This window comes from Macaca nemestrina, chromosome 20 (genome assembly GCF_043159975.1).
Source record: "Macaca nemestrina isolate mMacNem1 chromosome 20, mMacNem.hap1, whole genome shotgun sequence".
NCBI lineage: Eukaryota > Metazoa > Chordata > Mammalia > Primates > Cercopithecidae > Macaca > Macaca nemestrina.
Window position 1 is genome coordinate 19,634,659 of NC_092144.1, and position 26,683 is coordinate 19,661,341.

Here is a 26,683-nt window from a genome sequence, read left to right on the forward strand (position 1 = left end):
CCAAAAATGTTCTGTGTGGGAAATGTGAGAGGGGAGAAGAAAAGACAGACACACAAAACCTTTAAGGGTGAACAACCTTTAGCCCACATCAATAGCAATGCAGACATAATAAACTAATGATATAATAACCAAATGGTATAATAAGCAAATAAATATCATAAGCAGATTGATATAATAAGCAAACTGCAGTAAGAAGAGGAGACGGGAAAAGATATATATATACACATACATATATATATATATATATGTGTGTGTGTGTATATATATATTTACCCTCATCAGACTATGGAGGATTACCAACTGAGTGGGAAGCAACAGTCTGGGCTCCAGAGTTGGCCAGACAAGGTGAAGTCTCACGAAGCTTCAGGGTGGTCTGGGACCCTAGCTCTTTTGTAAGAGTTGTTTTGTGAGAGTTGTGTGGCATAAGGCCCAGTGAAGAGGGCCATTCGTGACTTGCCTCAAGGAACACAAAAAGGTGAACTTGTTTTTGTGATTGTCTATTGCTTTTCAACAAATAATGTATAGGAATAGATTGAAATAGATATTTCTTTGATACAGGGCTGGATGAACACCTCAGGGGCTCACGGGACCTGTTCTGGGACTTGGTGGCAATTGTTTGTGTCCACGTTCAATTGAGTTCAAGTTTAACATTTAACTTTTCCTCCACAAATTTCCCTGTCTTGCTGAATCGGCTCTGTCTAGGCAAAGGGCAAAATGAACCCCTTGGGCCATTACACAACCTCCGCCTCATGGGTTCAAGTGATTCTCCTGCCTCAGCCTTCAGAGTAGCTGGGACTACAGATGTGCACCACCACACCCAGCTAACTTTTTATATTATGAGTAGAGATGGGGTTTCACCATATTGGCCAGGCTGGTCTTGAACTCCTGACCTCAAGTGATCTTAGCCTCCCAAAGTGTTGAGATTACTGGCATGAGCTACCTGTGCCTGCCCCTAAATGATTTCTTTCTACCTCCTATAGCAGTTTGAAATTACTTAAAGGTTGTTTCAAATGGAAAAAATAAAAAGAATGTGGATAAAAATAAAATATAAATAGATTAAAAAATTACAAGGATTACAAAATATATATGTAAATCTGGAGTGGTCAAAAATGACATATTTGATTTATTTATAAGATTTTATTAAAATTAGCTTTAATAGTTAATACACTATTACCAAAGTAAAAGTTGATTTTTTCTTGAACAAAAATTTTATATATTATTAATATGATAGCAAAAATACTTCTGTTCATCTTTGAATACATTCAACGAGAGAGGGTAAAGAAGAGATAGGATTTTCCCATACTCTGGGGTGAGCCTGGCTCAGCTCAGGAGGGAAGCCCTGCCTGAAAAGGCTGCAGCTTAGACTGTCACTCTTTCTTCACTCCGCCCAGCATCTGATCACATCTTCTGTCACTCAGGGCCTGAGGGGGCGGGGCCTTAAGCATTATCCAATCAGGGACGCTGGGCTGGAAACCGACCAATAGGGCACGCAGCTGGAATAAACAGGACGGCTTCCGGATTTGGCGGGGTCCTTGTCTCTTGCTGCAGCTGGAGCTCCAGGTCTGGTCTTCACTGCTCTGTGTCCTCTGCTCCTAGAGGCCCAGCTTGTGTGGCCCTGTATCCTGCAGGTATTGGGAGATCCACAGCTAAGACGCCGGGACCCCCTGGAAGCCTAGAAATGGTGAGAGTGCCGGTCCAGCGTCCGGATAGAGGGGAAGAGGCTATTGGCGGTACTCAGGCCTCCCCGCAGTCAGCTCCACAATCTGCACCCCGAATTCTTCTTACCCAGCTCCACCTCAGTCCCGTTCAGCCATAAGATGGCGGTACGCTGACAACCTGGCCCCGGGCGTCATGTCGCTTCCCCGCGCAGTGATTGTGCCCCTGGCCTGGAGCGCTCTGTGGGCAGCTCTGCACCCGCAGTGCTGCGTCTCTCCCGGATTGTGCAAGGACCACCGGAGGGTGTCAGGGAAGAATCCTGACTCTCGGTGCGGGTTCGTGAATGGGAAGAACTTTGATCTGTGGGGTTCACAGTTTCTCTTTTCTGCTTACAATTGTATGGGGCCGGGCTTGGTCAAAGTGCGGCCGAGGCGGGCGGATCAGTTGAGGTCAGGAGTTGAAGACCAAGACTGACCCAAAATGGGGAAACCCCTTGTCCACTGAAAGTACAGAAATCAGTTGGGTGTGATGGCGAATGTCTGTAGTCCCAGCTTCTCGGGAGGCAGAAGTGAGAGAATCGCTTGAACCTGGGAGGCGGAGGTTGCAGTGAGCTGTGATTTCTTTCACTCCAGCCTGGGCGACGGAGCAAGACTCTGTCTAAAATAAAAAAAAAATTATGGGAGTCACTGCAAAAATATCAAACAATTTAATCAGAGTGAGTCAAGAATTGTAGAGCACCCAGCTACAGTTTGTAGTTTGTAGTCCATGGAGGGGCTTGAAGAAGAGACATTTGTGAAATGCATGAGGAAGAAAACCAAATTCAGTAATTTATTAGGTTTAGTAATGTAGTTTCTTAAGTTGTACAATCAAGGTGGAAATTTCCTGGTTATGTAATTGAGCTTAACTGGCAGTTTATAGTTGCTTAAGCTTGAATTTTGTTTCCCCTAATGTAGTAATTTACCAAAAAATGCACTTGAGCTTAGTTTTTTTTTTTTTTTTTTTAAGAAATAGAAATCCGAGGACTAGGGCCTCTTCAGTCTAATTGCCTGCCACTCAATTATTTTCACATCCCACAGGGGACTGATTTTCCCTGGCACTTTTCACATGTGTCCCAAGCAGGGCCTCAGGTGTACCCCATGTTCCTCAATTAATTATTATTATTATTTTTTTTTAAGACAGAGTCTTGCTCTGTCGCCAGGTTAGAGTGCAGTGTCAGATCTCGGCTCACTGCAACCTCCACCTCTTGGGTTCAAGCCATTCCCCTGCTTCAACCTCTGGAGTTGTTGGGACTACAGGCACGCGCCACCACTCCCAGCTAATTTTTGTATTTTTAGTAGAGATGAGGTTTCACCATGTTTCCCAGGAATCCTAGTTACCAAGGAAAAAAATAGGGAAAATCTCTCTTCCATTTTGGCTGTGGACAATGAATGTATTTCCACAGGAAAATGTGGTAGATAGTTGATGAGTTACATAGATTCATCAACACATTAGTTCCTCTTTTTGCAGGGTAAATTTGTGACAGTGAATATCTCAGTTCTATATCCTTTTTTCTTGAGTTCTGAGTTAAATGCTAAATTATAAGTGATGAAACATGGTACCTTCTAGAAGTGTTCCCATATGACTAATTTTTTACTACATTATTTTATTTATTTACTTATTTTTTTGAAACAGAATCTCACTCTGTCACCAGGTTGGAGTGCAGTGGCGTGATCTCGGCTCACACAATCTCTGCCTCCCAGGTTCAAGCAGTTCTCCTGCCTCAGCCTCCCAAGTAGCTGGGATTACAGGTGTGCACCACCACACCCATGCAATTTTTTTGTATTTTTAGTAAAGACAGGGTTTCACCATGTTGGCCAAAATGTTCTCAATCTTCTGACCTTGTGATCCACCCACCTTGGCCTTCCAAAGTGTTGGGATTACAGGCATGAGCCACCGTGCCCGGCCTACTTCATTATTTTTAAGATAAATAATAAAATAATACATATATTGTCTGAAAGAAGTAGATATATATGTTTTTCTTATGGAGGTATAAAATGCAAGCATCTTAGCCAAGTGCAGTGGCTCATGCCTGTAATCTCAGCACTTTGGGAGGCCTAGGCAGGTTCATTACTTGAGGTCAGGAGTTTGAGACCAGCCTGCCAACATGGTGAAACCCCATCTCTACTAAATACAAAAATTAGCCAGGTATGGTGGCGTATGCCTGTATTTCCAGCTACTTGGGAGGCTGAGGCACAAGAATGTCTTGAACCCAGGAGATGGAGGTTGCAGTGAGCTGAGATCTTTCTAGCCTGGGCCACGGAGCAAGACTGTATCTCAAAAAAAAAAAAAAAAAGAACGTAAGAACCTTAAAATTTCCTTCCCTTATGTAAACCCTGCGTTTGAGTAATTTCCCTGGATTTTTCAAACACTTAGTTTCAAAAACCAAGTGACTAATTCTGATATGGAAATTAAAGCTTGAACCTAGTGACTCCAAGCTAAGGCTAATACTAAGCCTGCAACTGGATGTTATTACATACTCAGTTTTTTTCTGGGGAGCCTCCCCTGCAGATGTCCCAGCCTAATCACTCCAGCCATAGAAGGAGCCTTTATCCTGAGAGAAGCTATAGAGCCCTGGAAAGCTGGGGATCCAAAGGCAGATGCATTTGAGGTTAAGATGAAAGGAAACTGAGAGGGTCTTAGTGATGATGAAGTCGTTACGTTTTGCGGCACTTTCTATACTTTGTAAAATAAAAACATTAGATTTATTTTAAAAAAATGAATTCCAAAAAATTATTGCAACAGGAGAAGGTACCAACTAAGTATAAGATCTTTATAGCTTGCAAAGATTTCGGCAGAAAAGGGCTTTCTTTTTTAGGGAGGAGTGAACATGGTTAGAAAGGTGGGAGGTGAATGGCAAATGGAGAGTGAAAAAGTCAGATTTTAGATGAGGATGTCTTACCCTGAAATCAGCATGTTCTTAGGAAGGATGCAAAATGGGGTTGTATGTTGACTCAGACTGAGGGTAGCTCAAAGTTCAGGGAGGGAAATAAACTTAAGTAAAGTTTGATTAAGAAATATTTTAGTCCAGGACGAGTGGCTCATGCCTGTGATCTCAACACTTTGGGAGGCTGAGGCAGGTGGATCACCTGAGGTCAGGTGTTTGAGACCAGCCTGGCCAACATGGTGAAATCTTGTCTCTACCACAAATACAAAAATTACTGGGAGGCTGAGGCGGGCGGATCACCTGAGGTTGGGAGTTTGAGACCAGCCTGACCAACATGGAGAAACCCCATCACTACTTAAAAAAAAAAAAAAAAAATTCATCAGATATGGTGGTGTATGCCTGTAATCCCAGCTACTCGGGAGGCTGAGGCAGGAGAATCACTTGAACTCGGGAGGTAAAGGTTGTGGTGAGCTGAGATTGTGCCAGCACTCCAGCCTGGGCAACAAGAGTGAAACTCCATCTCAAAAAAACCAAAAAAACAAAAATTCGCCAGGTGTGGTGATGGGCACCTGTAATCCCAGCTACTTCAGAGGCAGAGGCAGGAGAATTGCTTGAACTCAGGAGGTGGAGGTTGCTGTTCGCCAAGATCGCATCACTGCACTCCAACTTGGGTGACAATGTGAAGAAATGTTTTATTTTGACCACTGAAGACAAATTCAGCTGATTTTTTTTTAAATGAGAAAAAGGAGAAAATGTGCAGAGTGTGTGTCTTGCTGTGTGATACGTAAGAAAAGAGAGCACTATCTTAGTCATAACGGGAATAGTGTTTCTTTCCATAAATTGTTCCTGGAGCACACAAAGGATGGAGAATTTTATTAATCACAAATATTTCCCAGGATTATCTATGTGTTTCATCCATCTCCATTTCTTTTGTTTGTTCTATGCATTTCTTCCATTTGGCTTTTCCTGGGCTGCATCTCACATATTAAACTGGTAAACATAACTAGTGTTTTGCTGAGTTCTGTGAGTAGCTCTACCAAATTATTAAAATTCAGAGAGGTTATGGGAGTCTCAAGTTTTTAAACAGTAGCTCAGAAGCATAGATGGACCCATGGGTTTTTTGACTGGCATCTGCAGTGAGGACAGTGTGGTGGGACTGAGCCCTGAATCAGGGTCTGTGTTGACTCTGGGTGGCGTCAGAATTCAAATGTTAGACAATAAGGTCAGGAGTTCCAGACCAGCCTGGCCAATGTGGTGAAATGCCGTCTCTACTAGTAATACAAAAATTAGCCGGGCATGGTGGTGTGCACCTGTAGTTTCAGCTACTAGGGAGGCTGAGGCAGAAGAATCACCTGAACCCAGGAGGCAGAGGTTGTAGTGAGCTGAGATGGCACCACTGCACTCCAGCCTGTGCAACAGAGTGAGACTCCATCTCAAAAAAAAAAAAAAAAAAAAAAAAAAAAATTCCCTAGAAAACCTTAAATGATTTGTTTAAATTGCATATTAGTATGTAGCATAAAGTTGACAGGGCAGTGGCTAGAAAATATTAAAATTACAGAAACTCTGGGATTTAAGGTTTTTTTTTTAGGTAACCTTTGAAAAAACAAAACTGGTGGTACTACAGTGGCATAGAGAGCAGAATTCTACATAGTGACCCCACCCTGCCCCAGACCTGTTCAGATTCACCCTTTTTGGAGGCCTTATTTTGGTCTGACCGTACCTTGGAGTCTTGCCTCAGAGAACTGATTATAAGAGATCAGAGTTTTGGCTGTGAATCCTGCTGTCTTTCTAGAGCTGGTGCTCACAATTTCCTGAAACCCCAAAGCAGGTAAGTGGGATAAATAAAGTATGTACTTTAGGGTCTTAGATTTTAAATGTTCTATTAAAACCAGTGCTTGCAGAGACATTGTATTTAGAATCTTGTTTTCTATCCCTGCGGATCCAGTAGTTGCTCCATAAGTCACAGAAAAGTAAATATAAAGAGAATAAAATTTTGTCTAAACTACATTAACTTTTCTTCCTGTATCTCTTCCATCTGTCTATATTTAGCTTTTATTCTGTACAATTTTAAAAAAAATTGATGACAGAGGAACAGAAGAAGACATAAAGATGCTGGGCCCTTTTTCTAAATCCTGGAAATTATTAAACCCTTAGTACCAACTCCCAGGGTGTTATGAGAATTAATCACATAATGTATTATGTCCAGCACAGTGCTGTGTATCATACTCTTGAGCACATAGTACCTACTTAATAAACATTGCATTAGTACACGTGTACATGGTGTTTTTAAAATACAGACCTACTCAGACATTGCTGCCTTCTGTTTCCTCTGTAAACTTTAAAGAGCCAGCAAAGAATATAAAACTTCAGGATGGAGATGGGTTGTCCTTGTTTGTACCAGAAGTATTTGGTTGTGACAAGAGTGCTAAGCCTAAGGGATCCTGTGCTGTGCTGGGTTTAATAATTTCCAGGATTTAGAAAAAGGGCCCAGCATCCTTATGTCTTCTTCTGTTCCTCTGTCATCAATTTTTTTTTAAAATTGTACAGAATAAAAGCTAAATATAGACAGATGAAAAAGATACAGGAAGAAAGGTTAATGTGGTTTAGACAAAATTTGATTCTGTTTATATTTACTTTTTTGTGACTTATGGAGCAACTACTGGATCTGCAGGAATGGAAAACAAGATTCTAAATACAATGTCTCTGCAAGCACTGGGTTTAATAGAACATTTAAACTCTAATGTTAATAATGCACTAAGGGGAAGCAACATGAGCATTGACGGGGGCTTGTTTAAAACACCCATTCATGGACCCTTTTCAAACCTGCAGAATTATATTACATAAAGTGGAGCCAAAATTATCAAGTGATTTATAAGCTCATTAAAGCTTGAGAGGCAATACTTAGCTTATTGATTATCAGCCCAGGCCTCTTATTAGGATCACATGGTCAATTTGCAGAAATGTGTTGTGCCCTCCCCACAGGTTCTGTTTATTGTTCTGGGTGGAAGCATCCACGCTGTTTTAATGAAGGGCCTCCTGTGACTCTAAGATGAGGCCAGAATCAAGGATGAAGGCTTCAGAATACATTCATGAGAGTTAAGTTCCACCTTTGCACTAAAGGGTGGTCATAGGGCCTATTCTGTTTGGATTTGGAAGGGACTGGTAGTTCATGCATATTTCCATTACTGTAGCAGAAATTGCTAGTGTCTGTGGCAGGGGAGGGCACCTGAGGACAGGAAAGGAGAAACTTATATTTTCATCTTCATGGAGCAGCTCATTGTTCCTGAATCTCTTCTGTTTTAAAGGACAGAAATGGGTGGATATTTTTGTTATTCTGCCAGTTGATGTCATGCTAGCAGGTAAACACGTGGTACTGACACCTTTAAAGGCATATTCTCAAGACGCAGTTGTAATTTGTCCAGAGAATCTCGTCTGAGAAGGAATTCTATAGAAGGAGGAGATAGGAAAAAAAAAAAAAAAAGGATTTTCTTCAGGTAAACATGCCTCAGCTGAAAGCTGTGTCCACTCTGCCTCCTGGACTGCCATGCATTTAGTACTTGAAAACCTTTACTTCTCTACTTGTGTTTTTCCTCCCTAAGGAGTTTGGTTTAAGTACTTCTTAAAATTCTTATGATAGTCAAGGGTCTCTGAAAAGTATTTCTTTCCTGTATCCCAGAGCCTTCTCTACATTCTGTACAGAATAACTTCTTATATGCCATGCAGATTTATCAACAAGAATTTATGATCTGCCATATTAAAAATGTTCCCTTTGTGGCTATTGAACATGGAAAGAGGTGGATACTCAGCATTTCTATTGGGGAAAACTGTGGTCCTTAGTAAAAGGTGGAGAAAATATAATGTTGAGGCTGCATTCGTGTATTCTGTTAGCTGTATGCCGAACAGGATTAAGAAATTGCTTATTTAGGTCGGGTGCGGTGGCTCACGCCTGTAATCCCAGTCCAGGCGGGCAGATCACCTGAAGTCAGGAGTTCGATACCAACCTGGCCAACATGGTGGAACCCCATCTCTACTAAAAATACAAAAGTTAGCCTGGTGTGATGGCAGGTGCCTGTAATCCCAGCTACTTGGGAGGCTGAGGCAGGAGAACTACTTGAACCAAGGAGGTGAGGTTGCAGTGAACTGAGATCATGCCATTGCACTCCAGTCTAGGGGACAAGAGTGAGACTTCGTCTCAAAAAATAAAAAAAAAATTGCTCATTTAAATGTGATGGCATTTATTATGAGAAATTCTGAAAAAAATTGTTAGGAGATACCTTCTCTAGGGTGCTAAATGAAGCCTACTTAAAATTACTACTAGAAACTACAGAACATAGATGGTGTCTGCATTTTGAGGTTTGCATAAAACTTATGATGATTCTTTTTGATTAAATTCAGATTTTATTTGCTTTTTTAAAGAAGAAATATTTCAACAGTGATACTGTGTTCTTCTGTGTGCATTAGGACATCATGAAAATTTCTCCTAGTGCAGTTAATGGTTAATGATTCCCTTGCTTAAATAGCTCTCTGACGATTTTTTTTTTTTTTTTTTTTACTATATAGCTAATTATTTTTCTCTTCATTATTAAGTTTCATTATGCAGCTGATGTGCATAAACAATCATATTTAATCTGGCAGCTGTTCTTTTTTCTTTTTTTTTCTTCGTATTTTTCATTGGAAAATGAAGGCTCTTATCTTTGTTTACAGGCCAGAAAAACTGGAAAAAACCCAGACTCTTCCGCTTACTGGATATCTGACAAAATATCCTTCTTGGGCCAAAAACATTGACATTATTGGTGAGCTTGTTAGAAATTCAAAAAAAATCAGACTTTATTCCTTCTGGAAAAAAGGGTCTTCACCTTATTATCCATACTAAAATTTGAGAGGTGCCTTCTAACTCAACATGTATTTCTCATCTGAAAAATATTCACAACATGGCCGGGCGCGGTGGCTCACGCTTGTAATCCCAGCACTTTGGGAGGCCAAGGCGGGCGGATCACAAGGTCAGGAGATCGAGACCATCCTGGCTAACATGGTGAAACCCCGTCTCTACTAAAAACACAAAAAAATTAGCCGGGCGCGGTGGCGGGCGCCTGTAGTCCCAGCTACTCGGGAGGCTGAGGCAGGAGAATGGCATGATCCCGGGAGGCGGAGCTTGCAATGAGCCGAGATAGTGCCACTGCACTCAAGCCAGGGGGACAGAGCAAGACTCCGTCTCAAAAAAAAAAATAAAAAAAAAAAAAAAAAAGAAAAATATTCACAACTCATTCCATATGATATAAATATGCATTCAAAAATGTACATGTTTGTGTTCATGCCCTTAATTTTATACTTTATTATCTATAAAAATACATGAACTGATGTGGATCTTATGCTCCTCTTTGTTCTCAGAGTTGCAGAATACTTTAGAGAATATTTCTGTGTTGAAAATTATTTTATTGGATAATTGTAATCAATCCTGTAAGTCAGAACCAGTTGTATTCACTCTCTCATTTCACCTTAAGTCAAATTAAAAATTCTACCCATAATCACTCGGTGAAAATGTGTGCATGTGTGTGTTTCAGGGGCCATTGCAATTTAGAGATGTGGCCATAGAATTCTCTCTGGAGGAGTGGCATTGCCTGGACACTGCACAGCGGAATTTATATAGGGATGTGATGTTAGAGAACTACAGAAACCTGGTCTTTCTTGGTGAGAAAAACTTTAATACATAATTCATAATATACACAAAATGTTTTATTTCTCTTTTTTGTGGAATGTTTTTTAGTAATTTATTCTTTTTATAAAAGAGTTTCAGATCCAGTTTTTCAAGAAAATCTTCAGAATTTGTTCATTTAGAAAAGAATTACTTCAGTGCCTCATGCCTGTAATCCCAGCAATTTGGGAGGGTGAGGCTGGGGGATTACCTGAGGGCAGGAGTTCGAGACCAGCCTGGCCCACATGGTGAAACACCGTCTCTCTAATAAAAGTACAAAAAATTAGTTGTGGGCTGTGGCACGCACCTGTAATCCCAGCTACTCAGGAGGGTGAGGCAGGAGAATCGCTTGAACTTAGGAGATGAAGGTTGCAGTGAGTCGAGATCATGCCATTGCACTGCAGCCTGGTGACAGAGCAAGATTCTGTCTTGAGGAAGAAAAAGAAAAAGAAAGAAAGAAAATAAAAAAATTTCTTCAAGATATTTCATCTTAATACAAACTTTCCACATTTCTGAATTAAGTTTTTTTTTTTTTTTTGAGACAGAGTCTCGCTCTGTCACCCAAGCTGGAATGCAGTGGTGCAATCTGGGCTTACTGCAACATCCACCTCCCAGGTTCAAGCAATTCTTCAGCCTTAGCCCCCTGAGTACCTGGGACTACAGGCACACATCACCATGCTCGGCTAATTTTTGTTTTTTTAGTAGAGATGGGGTTTCACCATGCTGGCCAGGCTGATCTTGAACTCCTGACCTCATGATCCGCCCGCCTCGGCCTCCCAAGATGCTGGGATTACAGGCGTGAGCCACCGCACCAGGCGAATTGAAAGTATTTTCTAAATATTTAGAAATTTCTGTTACAAATTTGTATTTTGGTATTAATTTACTAAAATATTTTATCACATCATCTTTCCTGAGCACATTACTAGCTTGTAATTGGAGAATATGCGCAAGATTCATGTTATTTATTTTTAATAAAACAGGTATTATTGTCTCAAAGCCAGACCTCATCACCCGTCTGGAGCAAGGAAAAAAACCTTTGACTATGAAGAGACATGAGATGGTAGGCAAGCCCCCAGGTAGGTGCGAGTGAAAGTGAATACAACAGACAACACAGATAAGAGGCCCAAGGTCAAAGAGAAAGCCAGTTCTTAAGGTGTGATTCGGGAAGCTGTGTTCCAAAGGAACTTCCTGGACAGCTGTTTTTTTTTTTTGTTTTTTTTTGTTTTTTTTTCTTTTTTAAATTTTGCTCTCACAAAGGGGCATATTGTCTTATGCTTTTAAATTCTCTAAAAATTCTCCTTTCCTTTTGGTAAGCCTCCTTCTTGTTCACAGTGAGAGCCAAAGTCGTCTTCATGGCATATAAGAGACTGCACAATCTGGCTGATTTTTCATTGTTTTGGGGACACACAAATATCTGACTTATTTTGAGAAACTAAAACTATTTTTTAGTTCTATTTTTGCATCAGGTCTGAAATGCGTGAGAGTAGTAGTTTCTGTTGCATTTTTTTGTCCATTTTTGTGCATGGTCCATTCTATTTTTATTACTATACAGTCTTAAAATATAGTTTGAAATTATAAGTATGATATCCTGCTTTGTTCTTTTTCCTTAAAATTGCTTTGACTATTTGAAATTTATTTTAGTTTCATGTAAACTTTAGAATTGTATTTTCCATTACTTAAAAAAAAAAAAAAAACACTGCAATTTTGATAGGAAGACTATTGAATCTATAGATCACTTTGGATAATATGACACTTTAATAACATTTATTCTTTCAATCCATAGACATAAAATATTTTAAAATTAATTTTGATTTTCTAACTTTTTTATTGTAAACTTTTTTTACCTCCTTAGTTAATTTTTTCTCAGAAATTTATTTAATGCTACATTAAATAAGATTTTTTCTTCCTCATCAGATACTTTAAGTGTAAGAAACCATACATATACTTGTGTGCTTAATTTTATATTTTGCTAATTTACTGAGTGTATTTATTAGTTTAGACAGGTTTTAATGTACTGTTTATGGTTTTTTAAATATAAGATTGTGTGATCGACAAACAGCAACTTTTGACTTATTTTTCTTCAATTTCAATGGATTTTTTTATTTCTTTTTTTTTTCTTTTGAGAGGGGATTTCACTCTTTTTGCCCAGGCTAAAGTGCAGTGGTGTGACTTTGACTCACTGCAACCTTCGCCTCCTGGGTTCAAGCGGTTCTCCTGCCTTAGCCTCCTGAGTAGCTGGGATTACAGGTACTCACTATAACACCCAAGTAATTTTTTGTATTTTTTTGGTAGAGATGGGGTTTCACGCTGTTGGCAAGGCTGGTCTCCAACCCCTGACCTCAGATGATATGCCCGCCTCTGCCTCCCAAAATCTTGGGATTACAGCCATGAGCCACTGCACCTGGCTGGATTTTTTTATTTCTGTGAATAATTCTTCCGCCACATACTTCCAGTACTACATTCAAGGAGAAGCACTGACAGTGGGCACAATATAGTTTTGTATTGGTGTCTGAATTTGATGGAGCAAACACCTCTTCGAGTTTTCATAAACTGATTTTAGAAGCATTTCCTCAGGGAACGGTGTGGGTTTCTTTTTTGTTTTGTTTTGTTTTCTTTTCTTTTTGAGATGTAGTTTTGCTCCTGTTGCCCAAGATGGAGTGCAATGGTGCGATCTCGTCTCACCACAACCTCTGCCTCCTGGGTTCCAGTGATTCTCCTGCCTCAGCCTCCCAAGTAGCTACAAATACAGGAATGCACCACCACACCTGGTAATTTTGTATTTTTAGTAGAGAAGGGGTTTCTCCATTTTGGTCACGCTGGTCTTGAACTCCTGATCTCAGGCTATCCACCCACCTCAGTCCTCCAAAGTGCTGGAATTACAGGCACCACACCCTGCCCACCCAATTGCGTGGATTTCTATGTGGGCAGAACTGACCATAAACTGTGGCTCAGGTAACTGAAACTGTCATAGAACTGCTTCAGGGACCTCAGTAAAGGCCACGGTCTGCAGGCCTGCCTACATTGTTGTAAATGGGTGCCTTCCTCCAGGTCTCTGGAATGGCAGGACCTCTACCAGACCGTGGCTGGGAAGAGTTTGGGTTGGTTACAGAGTAAGTTCAGAATTCTCAGTGGGACCAAGTTGGGTGAACCCTATCCTGGTGCATAGCCATGAATGGGGGTCCTGTAGTTTTTCACCTGACTAAGGGCCTACCTTCTGAATAGAACACTTCTCAATCTTAAGCTTTAGCAAGATTTCACAACTCCCTCCCTGGATCTCAAATCTCCCTTAGAGGTGCTTATTTTGGAGATGGTGTCTTGCTACATAACCCAGGCTATTCTCAAAATCCTGGCCTGAAGCAGTTCTCCAACCTTAATGTACCATGTAGCTGTCATTACAGATGTGAGCTATAATGCCTGGTTCTCTCATAAAAGCATTTTTGTCAGAGAGGGCTGACTTTTTTTGCTGTAAGGGAATATGAAAATAGGGAATTTTAATCTTTTCCTCTTACTGATGTCACTTTCCCTATACATTTTTACTTTCTATTTTCTCTTTCAGATTTGTCTGTAAATTTTGATTCAGATATTTGGGACAATATGTTAGAATTTGCATGGTGTGCCTGAAGTAAATTAGATAATTCATAGGGACTCATATTTACTAAAATATTTACTTATAAATTTAAGTTTGCTGCAGGCAAAAAGGAATTAAAGGATTTTCGTCTACTTTTTTAGCCTATATATAAATAATAATGTAGTTTATTTCTCAATATTTGTTTTACGTATCAGAGGGCCTAACCCTATTCTGCAAATTATATATTTTTTTATTTAACAATGTAAGGCTACTCTTTGCTTCTAAAGTTGGATTACAGCAGTTTCATTTTATGTAAGAGTACCATATATTTAAAACATTAAAAATAACTCTAGTTTCTTTTAAATGCTAATTTTTAAAGTTTCTCATTAGAATCTTCTATTTATACCGCATATTCTCCAAAATTTTACTGCCACACAGTGCATGCCAATGATTCAAAATACCTGCAGTTCGTGAGTACACACTAGCAATTAAATATTTCAGTTATCTAGAAACTATTTTTTTTTGAGATGGAGTCATGCTCTGTCACCCAGCCTGTGGGGTGCAGTGGTGTGATCGTGGCACACTGTAACTTCCGCCTTCTGGGTTCAAGCAATTCTCATGCCTCAGTCTCTCAGGTGCTGGAGTTACAGGCATGTGTCACCACTCCTGGCTAATTTTTAGTAGAGATGGGGCTTTTCCAAGTTGGCCAAACTGGTCTAGTTGTGAGCCACCGCACACAGCCTGATAATTTTTTTAATGATACATTAATGTTGCATACTAGGTTTTATGAGTAAACATTTCTTTTATTATTGTTTTGAAGTTTTATATTAGTGTGCTTTTTCAGTGTAGGGTTTTTTTCTTTTTCTTTTTTTTTTTTTTTTTTTTTTTGAGACAGAGTCTTGCTCTGTCACCCAGGCTGGAGTGCAGTGGTGTGATCTTGGCTCACTGCAACCTCTTCCTCGAGGGCTCAAGGTATTCTTCTGCCTTGACCTCCTGAGTAGCTGGGACTACTAGTGTGTGCCACCACGCCTGGCTAATTTTTGCATTTTTAGCAGAGACGGGGTTTCACGATATTGGCCAGTCTGGTCTGGAACTGCTGACCTCGTGATTTGCGTGTCTCAGCCTCCCAAAGTGCTGGGATTACAGTTGTGATCCACTGTGCCTGTCCTCAGTGTAGGTTTATTACATTAGTTTATTGGGTGTTTTGGTTTTACTTAATGTATTATAATTTTAGATAATTTGCAATTCTGCTTGTACATTTTAAGTCAATTTGAGGTTTAAGAGATAAATTATGCATGTCTATCACAATTAGATTACATATGTATGTCTGTTTATCTATAAATATGACCCAAATTTTAGTTATGGCTTATCTTATATTCTTTCTTAGCTTATTTTCCATGGTAGTTTTATCTTGTTGAAGTGACTACTCATGGAGATAGTCTTATTTTTACCATGTGTTTAATTATTAACATATATTTACTTTTGTGAGAGAAACACTTTTGTGATTTGAAGGTAATTTTCAAAACAATATGTAATTCTGGTTTTTTCTCAGTTTTTCTTTAAAAAAATTGTCTGAAAAACACATAACATAAAATTCACCATCTTAAATCTATTGAAGTTTACATTTCAGGGCCAGGCGTGGTGGTGGCTCGGATCTGTAATCCTAGGATTTTGGGAGGCTAAGACAGGAGGATCCCTGGAGCTCAAACAGCCTGGGGAGCATATGGAGACTCTCCACTATAAAAAAAATGTAATAATAGCCAGGCATGGTGGTTTGCAGCTGTGGTTCCAACTACTTGGGAGATTGAGGGGGAGTCAAAATTGTGCCACTGCACTTTAGCTTGGGTGACAGAGTGAGACCCTGTCTCAAAAAAAGCTGTTCATTTCAGGTATGTTAATTATATTCGCCTTGTTATGCAAAATACTTCTAGAAACTTTACATCTTGTAAAACTAAAACTCAATGCCCATTAAGTACCAACTGCTCATTTTAGCCTCTCTCCAGCCCTTGACAGACAAACCTTCCATTTTCTGATTTCATGATTTTGACTACTTAAGATATCTCACATAATTGGAATCATACAATATCCATAATTTTGTTACTGGATTAATTCAGGTGACATAATATTCTCAATGTTCATCTTAAAATGTGATAAGATTGTTCTTTTTAAAGTGGAATAATATTCCATTGTATGTATGTGTTACATTTTTTGATGTGTTTATAAATCACGAGATATCTGGGTGGTTCAGCCTTTTGGCTTTTTTGAATACTGGTACAAAATACATGGATTTTCAATTATCTTCCAGGTCCTGTGTTGCATATTTTTTGTGTGTGATTTGTTTCCTTCCTTCCTTCCTTCCTTCCTTCTTTCCTTCCTTCCTTCCTTCCTTCCTTCCTTCCTTCGGTGGGTAGATCACAAGTTCAGCAGATTGAGACCATCCTGGTTAACATGGTGAAACCCCATCTCTACTAAAAATCCAAAAAATTAGCCGGGCGTGGTGGCAGGCGCCTATAGTCCCAGCTACTCAGGAGGCTGAGGCAGGAGAATGGCGTGAACCCGGGAGGTGGAGCTTGCAGTGAGCAGAGATCACGCCACTGCACTCCAGCCTGGGCAACAGAGTGAACCTCCATCTCAAAATAATAATAATAAAAATAAAAATAATTTTTTTTGTCCCCTGAGCAAGAATATGTTGAAGAGTGTGATCCATATTCACATTATTTGTGAATTTGCCCATTTGACTTTTGCTTTTAATTCCTAGTTTCATTCAGTTTTTGTTAGAAAACACACAGTATATAATTTTAGTGTTTTTAAAGTGATTGGTTGTTGTTGTTATTGAGACAAGATCTTATCATCACCCAGGCTGCAGTGCAGTGGCATAATTGTGGCTCACTGTAGCCTCAGCCTCCTGGGCTCAAGTGATTATTATTTCACCTCAGTTTTTTGAGTAGCTAGGACTGTAGACATGTACTACCATGTCTGGCTAATTGGTTGCTTGTTTTTAGTGTTAGGACCTCACTGTTTTGCCCAGGCCGTTGTCAAACTTTTGGCCTCAGTGGATCTCCCAAAGTTTTAGAATTATAGGCAAGAGCCATGACACCCAGTAGGTATTTTTAAATTTAATAAAGCTTGGAATGTGTCCTGACAGAATATAACAGATGCAAATAAGAATATTGTGTATTATCTTGGTTTTGACGGGAGAGTTTTTTATGTGTCTGTGAAGCCTAGTTGGTCTATAATATGGTTTGGATATCCCTGTTGTCCAAACATCAAGCTGCAATATAAATCCTCAGTGTTGGATATGGGACCTGGTGGGACATGTTTGGGTCATGGGGGTGAATTTCTCATGAATGGCTTGGTACATACTCTTGGTAACCAAAAAGATTAGACTCTATCAATTCAAATAAGAGCTGGTTCATTAAAAGAACGTGGCTTCTTCACCTCACACTTGCTCTGTGTCTTATCATATAATATATCCAGTTACTCCTTACCTTCCGCCATGATTTTAAGCTTCTTGAAATCCTCATTAGAAGCAGATGCTGACACGTACTTCTTGCACAGTCTGATGAGCTGTGAGCCAAATAAACCTTTTTTCTTTATAAATTATGCACTCTCAAGTATTCCTCTATATGCAAAATAATTAATATGGTCTATAATATTGTCTCAGTTTTCTCTTATTTTTTGTCTGAATTTTCTGTTTATTATTGCAAATGGGTTTTTGATGTCTACAATTATTATGTTGCTATGTGTCCCCCTTCACTTTTGTCAATATTTGCTTATATATTTTGGAGCCTTGATGCTATATACCCGTATACATATAGATAGATAAATATTTTAGATTCCTGCAAAATCAATTTACTTTATCATAATATAATATCAATCATTGTCCCATGGTAGTGCTTGACTTAAAGTGTATTCTGTCTAATATAATTATGATTATCTTAATTGTTGTTACTGTTTTCATGGAATATAACTTTTTTTCATTCTGTTACTTTCAGCCTATTTGACTCAATGCTAAAATGAGTCTCTTGTAGGGAGCATAGTGTATGCTTTTTGAAAAAAACCACTCAGGCATTCTATATCTTTTTTTAATATAATTTTATTTACTTATTTACTTATTTATTTTATTTTATTTTTTGAGATAGCATTTCACTCTTGTTACCCAGGCTGGAGTACAATGGTGCAATCTCAACTCACTGCAACCTTCACCTCCTGGGTTCAAGTGATTCTTCTGCCTCAGCCTCCCAAGTAGCTGGGATTACAGGCGCATGCCACCACACCTGGATAATTTCTTGTATTTTTAGTAGAGATGGGGTTTTCCCATGATGGCCAGGCTCATCTTGAACTCCTGACCTCAGGTAATCTGCCTGCATTGGCCTCCCAAAGTGTTGGGATTAGAGGTGTCAGCCACTGTGCCTGGCCTCATGTATTTTTGAGATAGGGTCTCACTCTGTCAACCAGGAGTATTTGCATGGCTCACGGCTGCTCGAACCTCCCAAAATCAGATGATCCTCTCCATTCAGCCTCTTAAGTAGCTGGGTTACATGAATGTGCCCGCACACCCAGCTAGCTTTTTTTGTATTTTTTGTAGAGACAGAGTTTTGCCATGTTGCCCAGGCTGATCTTGAACTTGTGGGATCAAGTAATTGGCACCCCTTGGCCATCCAAAGTCCTAAGGTTACATTTTTTTTTTTTTTTGAGACGGAGTCTCGCTGTGTCACCCAGGCTGGAGTGCAGTGGCGCGATCTTGGCTCACTGCAAGCTCCGCCTCCCGGGTTTACGCCATTCTCCTGCCTCAGCCTCCGAGTAGCTGGGACTACAGGCGCCCGCCACCACGCCCGGCTAGTTTTTTTTTTTTTGTATTTTTAGTAGAGACGGGGTTTCACCATGTTAGCCAGGATGGTCTCGATCTCCTGACTTCGTGATCCACCCGCCTCGGCCTCCCAAAGTACTGGGATTACAGGCTTGAGCCACCGCGCCCGGCCTTCAAAGTCCTAAGGTTACATTTCATTTCATTAAATAGCTTAATGAGAGTTCTGTATTTTTGTATCTACTGAATGATTTGGTGACAGAAATTTGCATTGCTTTTACCTATTACCTTTCAGTAACAATGCTGCAATAATTATGCAAAAGTTAATGAATGTGCTGCCTTCTGTTTCATTAGTCTACTTTTTCAACTTTTTACTCATAACAAATTATTTTAATTCTGTAGCTTTTTGATGTGTTTTGAAATCAGAAATGGTAATGCCTCCAACATTGTTCCTTTTTTTGTAGATTGTTGGGTAGTTTATTGTCTCTTTAGATTCCATATACTTTTGGATTTGTTGTTTGTATTTCTTCAACAATGCAATGAGACATTTGAAAAACATTGCATTAAATCTGTAGATTAAATTGAGCAGTACAGACATCTTCACAATATTATTTCTTTTTCAATTGTTTGTTTTTGAGATGGAGTTAAATTCACCCACGTCGGCCTCCCAAAGTGCTGGGATTACAGGTGTGAGCCACTGCACACAGCTCAGTTTTTTGAACAAGTGCATGCTCAAGAGCGTGTTTTATCATTTCTATATATTTGTAAATTTATCAATTATTTATATTACTGTTTTACACTGTAATTCCATTTTTGTCATAGAAAGTAGTCTATAAAATTTCAGTTTTAAAAAATGTGTTAAGGCTTCATTTTTGGTCTAAGAGGTGGTCTATATAGGAGAATTCTCTATGAGCTATTGAGAAGGCTGTGTATCCTGATGTTGTTGAGGAGTGTTCTCTTTATCTTCATTAGAAATAATGGTTTTTTACTGCCTTCTAGTCCTCTGTTCCCTTATTAATATTCTGTCTTGTTTTATTATTACAGAAAATGAAGGATTGAAATATCCTACTATAGTTATATTGCTGTCTATGTGTATTCAATTTTGTATTTGGTTTATATATTTGAAACTCTAATATGAGATACATACATGCAAATACACACATGTATGAACAAATTTGTCATAGATTCCCAGTGAAAGAATGCATATGTTGTTTAATGCCTTCTTTGTCTTCTTGAAGTTTTGACTTAAAGTACATTTTATAAAATATAACAGTTTCTTAGTTAAGATGTAGCTTGTGTAATATTATTTTGAGCCCTTCTGCTCTCATTTGGTTAATATTTACATGAAATTTCTACTTCCGTCTTGCCACTTTCAGGCTTTTTTTAATCATTAGATCTCAACTGACTCTTGTAAAAAGGCAAGTTGAATCTCGATTTTTAAAAATTTTTAATAATCCTTTTTATTTAAAGTGTGTCTCTTAATTGGAGAGATAATTATATATATATATTTAAATAGTTTTCTGCAAAAGAAAAACTTAAGTTATTTTATTGTTTTATTTGATTCTTGTGTCTTTGTCTCATTTTCTTTTTCTTTTTTGTTTTTTTTTATTTTTGTATTGACATGCTTTCAGTTTCTTATTTTCTTTTGTGTATCTGTACAGACATTTTCTAAGTGATACCTTCTGAGTTTACATAAAACCTCTAAAAGATCCAACAATATATTTAAATGTGGTAAAAAATCAACTTAAGTTTCATACAAAATATTTTCATCATTACATCTGCCTTCACTTTGTTATTGATTTGGCTAATTATATTTTTTATGTTTGTATATTCGTTAACAGATGTTTGTAATAATTTCTATTTTTTAAATTAATAATTTAAAATGTTTTCTGCACCATTATGGTAATGTTAAGTAAGAAATTCCATTTTTGTGTATGTGCATATCTTTCCCAGAAAGTTACATGTTTTCATATGATTATGTGTTGTTTTCTTGCATTATATTGTTTTCAGTGGAAGAAACTCCTTTCAGTATCTTTGATATATAGGGCATATGCAGTGCCAATGTAGGTTCTCAGGATTTGGTTATTTTGGAAGTACTTATTCTTATTTGGTAGTACAATTGTGGTGATGGTATTATTCTGACTTGACAGCTTTTTATTATTATTATTATTATTTTAACTTTAACAATAGCAGTTTCCTTCTCACCTGCAAAAAATATTTTTCTAAATTGACTTGTTATCTCATGAGACTATGCTTATAAATGACACATCATTTTTATCTTACAGCTCCCAAAATTCTCTAATCCGTGATTTTTGAAATTTTGCTTATATGTATGTTTGTTATAAGTATCTTTGTGTGTATCCTAGTTTGTTTGTTCAGCTTCCTCATGTTTACCTCATTTTTACAGAAATTTTCCAGTTTTTAAATATTTTTTATATCTACAGTTTTTGTTTTTTGCTATTTAAATGTTTCTGGTTGTTATTCTCATTTTTCTGATCTTTGGTAGTTGTCTGTGTTCCTACTTAACTTGCTGAATATTCAACTTATTTTATTTACTTATTTATTTATTTTTCTGAGACAGAGTCTCTCTCTGTCGCCTCGGCTGGAGTGCAGTTGTGCAATCTTTGTTCACTGCAACCTCCATGTTCCAGGTTCAAGCAATTCTCTTGCTTCAGCCTCTCAAGTAGCTGAGATTATAGGTGCCTGCAAACACACTCGGCTAATTTTATGTATTTTTAGTACATACAAGGTTTCACCATGTTGGCCAGGCTAATCTTGAACTCCTGACCTCAAATGATCCACTCACCTCAGCCTCTCAAAGTGCTGGGATTACAGGCATGAGCCACCATGCTGGCCCTATTTTATTATATTTTTCAGACAGTCTTCCTCTGTTGCCCAGGCTGGAGTGCAGAGGTATAATCTTCACTCACTGATGGGGCCATGTTGCTCTAATATTTTGTATTCACTGTAATCTTTGATTGAGATTTGGACATTAACAAAAAGCTACCTGTTAGAATCTTTAAAATATAACTATCCTGACATAGTCTGAAATCAGTTGTCATGGCTAGAGATTTTGGGAATTTCTCAAACATGTTTTTAGGATGTGTCTTGTCTAAAATTTTGTGTTTATTGTTTAGTTAAATTGGCTTATTCATATTTCCTCTTAATAGTCAGTAATTACTTGCGATACCTATTCCCTGTTTGGGGTAGGGCCGTATCTCTGCTTCTGTAACATTTATCTTTAGACGCAGCAGACTCAAACTGTTAATCCAACTTATATCACCATTTCCTTCAGCATTTTATGTCATGGGAGACATTTACCAGTGTCTAGAAAAACCCCTAAAAGCCAAAAATAAAGATGTATGTGCCAATATTTTTCTTGTTTTTTAAAAAAGAAACCAGGATTTGGCAATTTACGTGTGTGTGTGTGTGTGTGTGTGTGTGTGTGTGTGTGAGAGAGAGAGAGAGAGAGAGAGAAAGAGAGAGAGAGAGAGGGAGACAGAGTCTCACCCTGTTACCTATGCTGGAATTCAGAGGCATGATCTTGGTCACTACAATATCTACCATTAGAGACTCTCACTCTGTCACCCAGGTTGGAGTGCAGTGGCATGATATCGGCTCACTGCAACCTCTGCCTCCTGAGTTCAAACAATATTCTGCCTCACTCTCCTGAGTAGCTGAGATTACAAGTGCCTGCCACCACACCTGTCTACTTTTTTGTAGTTTTAGTAGAGACAGGGTCTCACCATCTTGGCCAGGCTCCCTTTGAACTCCTGACCTCATGATCAACCCATGTCAACCTCCCAATGTGCTGAAATTACTGGCATGAGCCATCATTCCTGACCAACAATTTACTTTTAAAGGCACAATGTTATACTGGAGAGCAGGAAGAGCTCTGTTGGGTATAAGTAACAGGCTTTTCTTTTTATTCTATGTGGCTCTTTGCATTGTGCTCACCTGGGGCCCTTCACACACTTAATTATACATTTTTTACAAATGTATTTTGGGCAGTATGTTTGGTTAAATTTATATGTCCAGGAAAAAATTACAGCTTGTGATATTTTATTATGTCATCTTGCTTATGTAGTATGTATACTTGTATAGGTTTGATTTATTAAGTATATTTATCTGAGTCTAGCAATTGAAGCAATATGTTTTTATTGTTTCTTTCAGTTTTGTGTTCTCATTTTACCCAAGATCTTTGGCCAGAGCAGAGCATAAAAAATTCTTTCCAAAAACTGATACTGAGAAGATATGAAAAATATGGACATGACAATTTACAGTTTAAAAAAGGCTGTGAAGGTGTGGATGAGTGTAAGGTGCACCAAAGAGGTTATAGTGGACTTAACCAACGTTTGACAACTACCCAGAGCAAAATATTTCAATGTGATAAATATGGGAAAGTCTGTCATCAATTTTCAAATTCAAACAGACATAAGACAAGACATGCTGGAAAAAAAGCTTTCAAATGTATAGAATGTGGCAAAGCTTTTAAACAGTCCTCAACCCTTACTACACATAAGAAAATTCATACTGGAGAGAAACCCTACAAATGTGAAGAATGTGGCAAAGCCTTCAACTGGTCCTCACACCTTACTACACATAAGATAATTCATACTGGAGAGAAATGGTACAAATGTGAAGACTGTGGCAAAGCCTTTAACCGCTCCTCTAACCTTACTACACATAAGCAAATTCACACTGGAGAGAAACCCTACAAATGTGAAGAATGTGGCAAGGCCTTTCAGCGTACCTCTATCCTTACTACACATAAGAGAATTCATACTGGGGAGAAACCCTATGAATGTGAAGAATGTGGCAAAACCTTTAAGTACCTTTCTTCCCTTTCTACACATAAAATAATTCATACTGGAGAGAAACCCTACAAATGTGAAGAATGTGGCAAAGCCTTTAACAACTCATCTACCGTTACTAAACATAAGAAAATTCATAATGGAGAGAAACCCTACAAATGTGATGAATGTGGGGAAGCCTTTAAGTACTCCTGTTCCCTTACTGCACATAAGATAATTCATACTGGAAAGAAGCCTTACGAATGTGAAGAATGTGGCAAAGTGTTTAAGCGCTCCTCTCCCCTTTCTAAACATAAGAGAATTCATACTGGAGAGAAACCCTACAAATGTGAAGAATGCGGCAAAGCCTTCAGTCGGTCCTCTATTCTTACTACACATAAGATAATTCATACTGGAGAGAAGCCCTACAAATGTGAAGACTGTGGCAAAGCCTTTAACCGCTCCTCTAACCTTACTACACATAAGCAAATTCACACTGGAGAGAAACCCTACAAATGTGAAGAATGTGGCAAGGCCTTTAAGCGCTCCTCTATCCTTACTACACATAAGAGAATTCATACTGGGGAGAAACCCTATGAATGTGAAGAATGTGGCAAAACCTTTAAGTACCTTTCTTCCCTTTCTACACATAAAATAATTCATACTGGAGAGAAACCCTACAAATGTGAAGAATGTGGCAAAGCCTTCAACTGGTCCTCACACCTTACTACACATAAGAGAATTCATAGTGGAGAGAAACCCTACAAATGTGAAGAATGTGGCAAAGGCTTTAAGTACTCCTCTACCCTTACTAGACATAAGAGAATTCATACTGGGGAGAAACCTTACAAATGCGAAGAATGTGGCAAAGCTTTTAACCATCCCGCAACCCTTTTTTCACATAAGAAAATTCATATTGGAGGGAAACCATACAAGTGCAATAAATGTGGCAAAGCCTTTATTTCATCCTCAAACCTTAGAAGACATGAGATAATTCATATGGGAGAGAATCCCTACAAATGTGAAAATGTGGCAAAGCCTTAAACACTCCTCTACCCTTACTAGACATAAGATAATTCATACTGGAGAGAAACCCTATGAGTTTGATGAATGTGGGAAAGTTTTTAACCAGCTATCCACATTTACTAAATATGAGAATTTATATGGAACATAAACCCTACAAATATAAAGAATGTGACAAAGAGGGAGTTCTCAACCCTTATTACACATAATTCATATTGGACAGAAACCTTAAAGAATGTGGCCCCTGAAGAATGTGGCAAAGCCTATAACAAGTTTTCAATCAATTTTTTTTTTTTTTTTTTGAGATGAAGTTTCATGCTTGTCACCCAAGCTGGAATACAATGCCACGATCTTGGCTCACTGCAACCTCCGCCTCCTGAATTCAAGTCATTCTTCTGCCTCAGCTTTTCTAGTAGCTGAGATTACAAGTGCCTACCACCATGCCCAGCCAATTTTTATATTTTTAGTAGAGATGCAATATTACCATGTTTGCCTGGGTGGTATCGAACTCCTGACCTCAGGTGATCCACTCACTTTGGCCTCCTAAAGTGCTGGGATTACAGGCATGAACCATGATGCCTGGCCACCATTTCTGAATTCTTAAAAGAGACTTGGTAATAATTCATGCTGAAGAGGAACTCCACAAACCTAAAAAAAGTGACAGTGCTTTTACCAACCCCTCCAACTTCTCTATACGTAACAATAATTATTCTGGTGTGAAACCCCAGAAATATATAAAATGTGACAGAGCCTTTATATGGTGGCCACACTTGATTGTGGGTAAGATAACTCATACTGGCAAAACTCCTACAAGCGTGAAGAATGTGGCAAAACTTTTAATCAGTACTTACACCTTATTTCACAAGAAAGCTATTATCCTTGAGAAAAATTGTACAGATATAAGGAATATGGAAAACCCATTAACTCCTACTCATAACATAAAAAGGTTCCTTTTAATAAAAGCATTAAGACATTAAGAGTGTAATTACTGTCAAAAAATATTTCAGAAAGTATAAGCCTTTAAACTGAAGAAATAAGAAGATTCCTTTCTTTTTTTTTTTTTTTTTTTTTTTTGAGACCGAGTCTGGCTCTGTCGCCCAGGCTGGAGTGCAGTGGCCGGATCTCAGCTCACTGCAAGCTCTGCCTCCCAGGTTTACACCATTCTCCTGCCTCAGCCTCCGGAGTAGCTGGGACTACAGGCGCCTGCCACCACACCCGGCTAGTTTTTTGTATTTTTTTAGTAGAGATGGGGTTTCATCGTGTTAGCCAGTATGGTCTCAATCTCCTGACCTTGTGATCCACCTGTCTCGGCCTCCCAAAGTGCTGGGATTACAGGCTTGAGCCACCGTGCCCGGCCTGAAGACAACTATTACAACTATAAAGGGGGTTATAGCACATTTACTTATATCAGAGATCTTATTGCACACATTTTGTATTAGAGGAAAACCCTGAAGCAGTTGCTCAAGCTTTGTTCAACATCAGGAAATTTATATTGGAGATGAGTCCTGTAAATGTAATACGTTTAGAAACACTTTTTTTTTTTTTTCCAGAAACTACATCTTAGAAAACACCAGAGAGTTTATACTAAAATATAGTTTTGCAGATGCAGTAAATATAAAAACATTTAATTCAAAATAGAATGTATATAAATATCAGAGAATCTACAGTAGAATAACTAAGGCACTGACACTTGAGTATAAAAACTAATCCACAACTACAGTTTTTAGATAAATGATTTGTATGTAACTTTAAAAAGAGATTTTTGGAAGCATTGTAATTACATTGAAAGTATACTTGTTTAAAATTTTTTGAAAACTGAATAGTGATGTAATACAGCTTTCAAATTATGCTGTTATTCCTATTTTGTTCACATGTGAAAGCAAGTGATCAATTATACATCAGAAATATTAGAGATATTTAAAAATTACTTGGACAGTATGACCTTTTCTATAAAAGAGTAAGGACATTAAAATGTAAGATGCATAATGAAAATATAAGTGGAGAGGTTCTTTGTAGTAAACCTCTATTAAGTAATGTATAAAGTAGATGTTCAGAGCAATACTTTTCTACATTATCGTGTCACAAAGAAATAGTTAAAAGTATGTTAAAATAGTATATTGTTTTACTAATTGTACTTTTATGTAATAAAATACAGTACATTTAAAAATTGTTAGGGCTGGGCTCGATACCTGAAATCCCAGCACATTGGGAGGTCGAGGTG

At 38.4% G+C, this 26,683-nt stretch overlaps 1 protein-coding gene across 4 annotated transcripts; it reads left to right on the forward strand.

Moving 5' to 3' along the window:
- The first annotated feature begins 1,507 nt into the window (after positions 1–1,507).
- On the forward strand, positions 1,508–24,612 carry LOC105489726 (putative zinc finger protein 66). Of its 4 annotated transcripts, XM_071086653.1 has the most exons (6): positions 1,508–1,681; positions 6,168–6,407; positions 9,284–9,372; positions 10,141–10,267; positions 11,252–11,347; positions 22,820–24,612. In XM_071086653.1, the coding sequence occupies exons 4-6, from the start codon at positions 10,234–10,236 to the stop codon at positions 24,481–24,483; spliced, it is 1,794 nt and encodes a 597-aa protein (XP_070942754.1). In that variant the 5' UTR covers positions 1,508–1,681; positions 6,168–6,407; positions 9,284–9,372; positions 10,141–10,233; the 3' UTR covers positions 24,484–24,612. The 4 variants fall into 4 exon arrangements, with proteins under 4 accessions (XP_070942754.1, XP_070942753.1, XP_011753027.3 ...); XM_071086652.1 differs by lacking the exon at positions 6,168–6,407; XM_011754725.3 differs by lacking the exons at positions 6,168–6,407; positions 9,284–9,372.
- Positions 24,613–26,683: the final 2,071 nt, after the last annotated feature.